General features: G+C 29.9%; 1 protein-coding gene across 1 annotated transcript; it reads right to left on the minus strand.

Moving 5' to 3' along the window:
- Nucleotides 1–1,454: 1,454 nt before the first annotated feature.
- Nucleotides 1,455–5,255, minus strand: LOC131621372 (uncharacterized). Its single transcript, XM_058892412.1, has 10 exons — nucleotides 5,039–5,255; nucleotides 4,767–4,919; nucleotides 4,505–4,675; nucleotides 4,020–4,421; nucleotides 3,675–3,922; nucleotides 3,385–3,588; nucleotides 3,193–3,285; nucleotides 2,983–3,084; nucleotides 2,509–2,889; nucleotides 1,455–1,913 (listed from the first exon to the last, which is right to left on the minus strand). The coding sequence occupies exons 1-10, from the start codon at nucleotides 5,253–5,255 to the stop codon at nucleotides 1,659–1,661; spliced, it is 2,226 nt and encodes a 741-aa protein (XP_058748395.1). The 3' UTR covers nucleotides 1,455–1,658.
- Between the last annotated feature and the right edge of the window lie 3,339 nt (nucleotides 5,256–8,594).

Raw genomic sequence — 8,594 nt, forward strand, 5'->3', positions numbered from 1 at the left:
TTTATGGGATTAAATCAAATTTAACTCAGTTCAATGAAGACTAGGAGAAGGTAAAACAATTGATCATAACAATATATAACAAAATTAACTAATTTATAACAAAAGTAACTAACCATAATTGAATATAACAAAAATGACTGTGAACAGAATTGATATGAAAGAATTGAGTTTAGTAGAATTGATTTTAATAGAATTAAGTGTAGAATAATTGATTTATGTTTGAATACAATGATATAAAAGTGATTGTTATCAATTAATGTTCTTTGGATAGTTTTAACAAAATTAATTTTGTATTGTATAGTTACTAAAATGGTCATAAATTCTAATAAAAAAAAATAATTGATGAAAATTAGAGAGGATAAAAAACAAAAATTTTAAATAGTTGTAATAAATAATATATAATTGATTCTACTAAACTCAAAAGCTAGAAATTATAGCTTCTATTAGAATAGCTTTTGTAAGAGGAGAATTGATTTTAAGAAAGTGTTCAAACAAGAAGAAAAAGAATTAATTTTCAAATTGAAATAGACTTGAAATGCTTTTGAAGCTTATAGAAGTAAATCCAAACATGCAAATAGACTATATAAACTCAATATTGGTCGGACTTTTTTATAAAATAAAAAATATAAAAACTTTTTATAAATTTATTTAGTTTAAAATAACAAGTTACATATTAATTAATTTAACCATATGAGACCACATATTTAAATAAATTTATTATTAAATTTTAAATTTTGAATTAAAATATAAAAATAACAATGCTTGGGTATCTTAAAATAAAATATGAGAAAAAAATTATGAACAATTTTAAAAGTATAAATTCTTTGAAACTTTGTATTTTCGGAATTTCCGTTCTTTAAAAGGAACTCATTTACTGCTCGAATCCAATTGATATCAACCAAATAATATTGGAGTTTTTAAAATGACTAATGGACGAGCCAATAGTTTTCAAAAAGATACACTACAACATTTGTTGTCTCTGGCAACACTTGAAAAACGTTGTCATAACTCTGAAAATCGTTGCCTAAAAGAATAGGGGACGTTTTCTGAGCGTCTCTTGTTCGAGCGTTGCCTATAGTCTAAGGGGACGTTTTTTGGTGTTCTTTGGGCACGCTTTCTAAAAACGTCGCCTAAACAAAAGGAATAGGGGACGATTATTTGTGGTAACTAAGGCGACGTTTTTTAAGCGTTGTTGTGTGTAGCTACAATTGTTAATCGTTGCCGTAGACTATATGCAACTCTCGCACCGGAGATGCCCAGAAAACGTCCCCTATTCATTTAGGCAACGATTTTAAATGTAGCCATAGCTTATAGTCTGTTATTTCGCAATGTCCCCATAAAATATACAATTTTGCAATTATTTTTTAAATAATATGGTTATGATGTTTGGCTTCAAAAAAATGTCGATTATAACTTAAACAATATCAAATTTAATCGTACATCCACAAAAGTTGTAATATTATAATAAAATCAATTTCAAACATTAATTCAAGATAGTATCTAGTAAACAAAATGCCTAACGTAACATTATTTATAATACCTTAATTTGAAGTATGACCCTAGTAAACTAACAAAAAACATAGTTCAACAAAAGAACAAAAAACATAGTTCAAGTTTAATGCTTTCCACTCCAAGACAAAAAAAAGACATCATCCAAGTTAGTCTTCTTGGAGTTCATCATCCAAATCGTCCTCTTGAAATTCATCAAATATATCGTCCTCCAAAAATTCGTCATCTACATCGTCCTCTTGAAATTCACCATCTATATCGTCCTCTTGAAATTCATCATCAAGATTTATGTCTTCCTCTTGAAATTCGTCACCTACGACTTCCTCTTGAAATCCATCATTTACGTCGTCCTCTTGAATTTCATCATTTATATCATCCTTTTCAACATCTTCATTGATACCATGCTGCATAAGAAAATAAAAGAAAATACATCAACCATAATACTACTACTAATACTAGCCTTATCAATTATTTTTGTATGTGACTCAACTGTTTATAAAAACATGGTGGCAAAATTGTAACAGTAGCTAGTATATATAATTTAGAATTTATATATATTAACAAAATTGTAACAGCTAGTATATATAATTTAGAATTTATATATATTAACAAAATTGTAACAGTAGTAGATAGTATATATAGAAGTTATATATATATATATATATATATATATATATATATATATATATATATATATATATATATATATTAACAAAATTGTAACAGTATATAGTATATATAGTTTAGAAGTTATATATATTAACAAAATTGTATACAGTATAAGTATATATATATATATTAACAAAATTGTAACAGTAGTAGATAGTATATATATATACCGTTCCATATTTGTAATTTTATACTAGTATAACACAATTTCAGCTACTTGCCTATATTAATCTAGGTGTTGTCACTATTTGCATACGTTAACCACCAAAATTTAGATAATATAACTCAATTAGAATAATATAAATCAATAATATTGGTATATATGGTTACCTTTCCATGACATGGAGCATGAGTTGACGTAGAGGAATGCAATTGTTGTCTCATATCCTTTGGGGAACTGTTAGCATCTCCATGAGATAATCCTAACAAATCTTCGATTGACTCCATATTAATTTGAGGATTGCATTGTTGTATTACGGTCTTAAAAGCATTTTGCAATCTATCAATCTGATCTTGAAACTCGTTCCTTAATGTAGAGACCTCTTCACTGTGTGCTTGTTTCAAAGCATTAATCTCCGCCTTTCGCTTTAAGGAACTTTTAGTTACATTTCTCCCATAACAGCGTACCCTGCCGGGACACTCCTTTCCAAAAACAGCCTTAAAAGCTTCTGTATCACTTTCCTCCTTTTCAACCATTTCTTGAAGTTGGGCCTAGCATAAATTACAAGAAAATATTAACTACTAGTATAGACAATGTTAGTCGACTATATTAAGTAAATATATTATATAAATAATGTTACATACAATTACTTTTCCAGTTTCTACATCCAGTTCCTTTCCTTTATTTCCTTTTCGAGTTTCAACAAACATTTCTGATTGAGTGGGCTCTCTTTTTTCCTTTTCACGCTGCACAAATCAAAATAATTCCATAACAAAACAGCCTGTGAATTAAAATGCCTATTCCAGAGAACCACTCATACAAGGAATATTTTATCTAGATGGAAAGAAAGTTACCACTTTTTCACGAGTCAAAGCAAAGTTTTTGGGACCCATTCGATGCATCCACTTTAGCTGAGCTCTATTTCTAGTGTTATTGTCACTGATTGCCTACATTTAAATTTGACAGAATTATTCTAATAACTTGATTATGACATACATAGAAAAGTGCAAAATCAAACACATACATAAATAACTTATTAATCTTACTTGTATAGCTTCCTTACTCCAATAATCACAAAGACTCTTAAACTGAGCTATGGGCACCTTTGGCGGACGGTTTTTGAGTCTTTCAGTCATGTTGGAGTACTTCAAAAAATGATTCTTCTTAATAGTGTGCTTATATCTTCTCCATGCATCTCTAACAGTGGTCTCAACCCAATCTCGTGCTTCACCCGGCAAGATAAACTTCCGCTAAAAAATTATAAGATAAGACAAGATCAAGAAATAAATATTTTTTCTAAATAATTAGACATTCAAATTCATAGATACACACATACATTAGTATATCTCCAGAAACGGGTTTTATTATCATCTGGCATTCCTGACCAATTGGTGTAACGTAGAGGACAAAATGTCGAGTTCCTAGCCAATGTTCCCAAGAAGAGGCTCAAGTCAGTTACTACTTTATCACAAGGACCAATTGGCTGACCATCCTCATTAAAGGTCACTTCTACTCGCTCTTCCAAAGTTCTTGCATGAATCTTTTTGCACAAAGTTTTCCCACGAGTTTTTCTTTGGGATGTTCCTATAAAGTAATCAAAACAACAACATGATATCACATGTTTTCTACCAATATGTAAATAATACATGAAATAATTATTATGAAATACGAAACTAATTACCTTTTTCTTTTCCTGTATTTGTGTTTGCCTCTTCTTCACTGACTTCTGCCCGGTTTTGAACACTTTCTTGTTGAGCTCCTTTTTTTGGCTGATTTTGACTAGAGCTAGGGATAACGTAGCTGCCCGGTTTTTCTCCATTGTTTGACTTGGTTGCATCCATTTCCTTTGACTTGTGAAGTTCTACATAATCATCAATCAACATTGATGGGCATTTTGGCACCCTCTTTTCCTTTTTAGAGCATTTAGTTTTTGACATCATTGTGTCCAAAGATTGATTAGATTTCTCTGGTTTCTTATTTTTGGAAGGAATAAGTAATTTCCTTTGAACTGTTTTTTCCACCTTCTGAATTTTGTCTCTATTGTTCTCTAGGAGATTCTCATGAGTTCTTTTTTTCATTACTCCTGTTTTCAATGTAATTTCCTCATCAAAATAATTTCATAAAAAGAATATATAAATTTAAAGTATATGCAAAGATATTAATTACCTTGTGAAACTTCTTTGTTTCCATGTGCAAAAACTTCCTTAGCTTGTGGTTTCAAAAGCTTAGGTCTCTCGGTTTTCTTCGTAGCAACGTGGTTGTCCAATTTTCCATCAATCTTTTGAATTCTTTCTCTATTTATTGTAGCTTTCCCATGAGTTGTTTTCTTTGGTATTTCTAATTTTAGTCAAAATTCATCAAAAGATATTAGGAGTAATTTAAAGTAATATATGCACCATAAAAAAACTTTAAAATTTTCCTTACTTACCGTGTACAACTTCTTTGTCTCCATGTGCATGATCTTTCATTAATTTTGGTTGCGAGAGTTTGTCTTTCTCCATTTTCTTTGTAGCAGTCTCTTTGTCCAAATTTTGATCAACCTTTTGAACTCTTTCTTGTTGAGTTCCTTTTTTTGGTGTTTCTAATTTTTGTTAAAATTCATTAAAAAAACATTATGAATAATATATCTAAAGGAAATCCAAAACATAAATTTTACATATGTAATTTTATAAAATCATATGAAACAAGAAAATAATTTACCGTCCACAACTTCAATAATTTCCTGAACCCTTTCTCTATTGTTTCCCTGCAGCATCTCATGCAACTTGTCAATTTTTTCCTTCTTAACTTGTTGTAGTACTTTCTTTGTCAATTCTGCACTTGATCTTGCTTGAAGAGGGAAATCAAATCGTTTAGTAGGACTTCGACCACTCTTCCTATGCAATCCACCATCTTTTACACTTCTTACATTGTCCATTATGGCCAACAACTATGAACTACAAAGGGGGGAAATTACATAGTTATACAACACAATTAATGTTCAAACACAATATATTAACAAAAGGGCAGATTTCAATACAAATATTTGTAAACTATGATATAAACTAATAGAAAGACACATTGATCAGTATTCATTAACAAATTGGTAAAACACATTGTGAACACTACCTAATCAGTATTAGAATCATAATCAGTTTCATCGTCACTTTCATAACTCGTGTCACTATGATCACTCTCTATTGCTTTTTGGTTGTGAAGTTCTGACAAAGGAATTTCAAAGATATCATCTGGCACATCTTTCCTAACCAAATCCACTTCACAATTAATGTTTAAGGTTGTCTTTGTCTATATCCATTCCATGGTGTGTTTACTTTGTTGAAAAATTAATGTTGATTTTATAGTTTGCTTAAATATAATGCAGCCACTAAGAAAAAAAATGAGAGGAAGCGAAGTATTGTAGTATCATTTTAAACTGCAAATGTACTTAGCTGACTTAATTACACCCATACTTTGTGCTGACTCATTACTTTCCTTGGATTCATGTGTTTTGCCCTTAATTACCAATAAGTCTAACCAGCTGAGACTTTGAATTAATAATATCTACAAGCATTTGATCTTATCAAGTGAAATTGTGAAGGCTTCACAAACATCAAATAGATGGAAATTGATAAGGTATGATTCCTTAGGATTAAATGATGAGAAGTTTTAGCATAAACTTGAGTAGGAAAAACACAGGGCTATATTTCATGAGGGGTGTGTGTTAAATTAAAGACAAGACCGATTTATATTCCATATCTGAACAAACATATATTTCAATATTCTAATTAAATACAAGAACAAATATTCTAATTAAAAACAAGAACAATTTATATTCTAATTCTTTTCAAACTCATCTACAATAGTTAAAGCATCGGAATGACATGGTTCTGTTACCTGTTACCTGGAGATCTTTCAACTTGATTCCAGCATCAACTTAAACCAAAAGCTTGTTCTTAGTTAAAAGTGACTTCAATTTCAACACAACTGTAACAACAATCAGAAAACGACGGTGAACGATCTAGAGAGAAATAGTCAGAAAATGAAAACGCAAATTTATTAAAGAGTAAAAGAGATGAAATAGAATACGTCGTTGTTGGAAGAAAGGACGGTGATGCCAACGGACTCGAAAGCGGCGCGACGAACAGGGTTAGACTGAGCAGTTACGATGCGGGAAGGGGGAAAGACGCATTAGAACCTGCACATCACAGAATAATGATACAATCCATTACTCATTAACCTAAAACCCAAAATACAGATTGAAAAAAGTTTTGAACTTTAAGGAGAATGGATTGGATTAAAAATAAATAATTTTTGAAGTTCAAATTGTGTGAAGTGTTGATTAAAGGTTGTTTGAGAGAGAAATCGGTGGGAGTTAGAATCAACTGACCAAAAGAATCAACTGATGAGAGATGGCGGCACTGTTGTGGATGAGATTCGGCGGTGGGTGTTTGAAGAAGGAGACCTTTCGTTCTCCTTTCAGTTTTCTTTTTCTTTTTTCTATTTTCAATTTTTTATATTTTAACCTAAAACGTGATGTTAAGAGGAGTAGTGAGTTTGACTTAATTTTTTTTCTTTGGAGTGTTTATAATTTCATTTTATTTTGAATTTTTTATTAAGTGTTGATAAATGCCTATATTATAGTTATATTATTTTAATAAGTGTTAGAAAATTTTTAATTTTTTGTTAAAAATATTTAGAGAGAAATATTTGTTTTTTAGTGTATAAGTTTTGGAGGGAAGATTGCCACCAAAATTTTGATGATGCTAAAATTTTATGCAACATTGAAGAAATGTAGCCTTTTATTAGAACTAATGTAACAGTCTAAAAATGTCCCCAAAAATATTTCAGGGGACGATTATCAAACATTGCTACAAAAATAATATATTAACGCTATAAAATTGTCCCCAAAAGCAATTGAGGGCACTATTAACAATTGTTGCCAAAAAATGACAAGAGTGACGCTCCGAAATCGTCCCCAGAAGTATCTTAGGCAACGATTATCAAGGGTTGCAGATATATTTTTGGCAACAACCGTAAAACGTTGCCTATACGAACTTAAGGCAACGATTTTTACGTGTTACCTAAAAAAGTGTTGCCAAAGACAACAAATGTTGTAGTGATATTTAAATCTAAAAGTAAGTTTGAGATGCTATAGATTAAAGTTAAATTTTAAAATTGTTTAGTCGATCAGATTTAATCTTGACAAAGTGGTTCCAACTTATTTTCACTCCTAATCATGAGCATATGATATTGATCTTCTGAAAATATTGAAATGGCCATGCTTAATCATAGCCACTCATTTTAATCTAAATCAATTATAGCTAAGAAGATATGATGATAATGAGGCTTTACCACCGAATCCATATACAAGAGGCATGGTAAAGTATACATTGAATTAATCATAAGATTGACCATATCAAAGCCATACTCCAATTAATATTACATAATTCAATTTTAATATCCATTAAGAGCGACAAAAATCAAAATCATCTTCATATGAGACAATTTGCTAACAACAATCATGTTCAAACGAATAAAATGTGAAACGTGAACAGTAGTACTTCTCTAATTTAATCACTTTTTTTTACTACCAAGTATTCAGAATACTGTCATGTGCCATGTTGAAGGCAAAGCATCTTAATTCCAAATTTGCCACAACACTTGTGAAATTAATTAATTAAACACCACCCATTCAACTTGATCCTCCCAATTTTTTCCTTCACCACCAAAACAAATACAAATTAGTTACAGTTTTTATCATTTTATTTTGATTAATTCATAAAATTAGTCCTTTTATTTTAAATTTAAATAATTTTAATTTCTCTTTCATATTTTTCATACAAAATCAATGAGATTTTTTATTTTTTAATTTATATTTTTATATTGGACAAAATTCATACAGAATTTTGCTTTGACTTTAAACAAAGTTTTTCAAATGAATAATGTAATTGATCTCTTTGAATTAGTCGATCGCAAGCCTAAATGCTAAAATTTTTAAAAAAATATAATAAAAAATAAAAAAGACACCTTAAATGAATATGTATTATGATTATATATATATAAGACACTTGACCAGAATATACTAGCAAACATTGATGATCTCTGAATACTTACACACTCTCACTAACTTTCTTCTCTCTTATATCACAAAATAGCCTCTCTTTTTTTCTCCTTACACAAGTAAACAATCACTTTCATAGTGTGGAATCTAGCTAGTTTTGGATATTACTACAATTTCTAATTATGGATGACAAGAGAAAGACAAGTTCAAGCAACC

This window comes from Vicia villosa, unplaced genomic scaffold (assembly GCF_029867415.1).
Source record: "Vicia villosa cultivar HV-30 ecotype Madison, WI unplaced genomic scaffold, Vvil1.0 ctg.000004F_1_1_1, whole genome shotgun sequence".
In the NCBI taxonomy this organism is placed as follows: Eukaryota; Viridiplantae; Streptophyta; class Magnoliopsida; order Fabales; family Fabaceae; genus Vicia; species Vicia villosa.

Excerpts from the sequence above, each read along its gene's own strand:
- LOC131621372 (XM_058892412.1), bottom strand. The coding sequence starts at position 5,255 with ATGGACAATGTAAGAAGTGTAAAAGATGGTGGATTGCATAGGAAGAGT. Across the intron at positions 3,923-4,019 it reads AAATACAGGAAAAGAAAAAG|GAACATCCCAAAGAAAAACT; the intron begins GTAATTAGTTTC and ends ATTACTTTATAG. Across the intron at positions 1,914-2,508 it reads ATGCTCCATGTCATGGAAAG|CATGGTATCAATGAAGATGT; the intron begins GTAACCATATAT and ends TTTCTTATGCAG.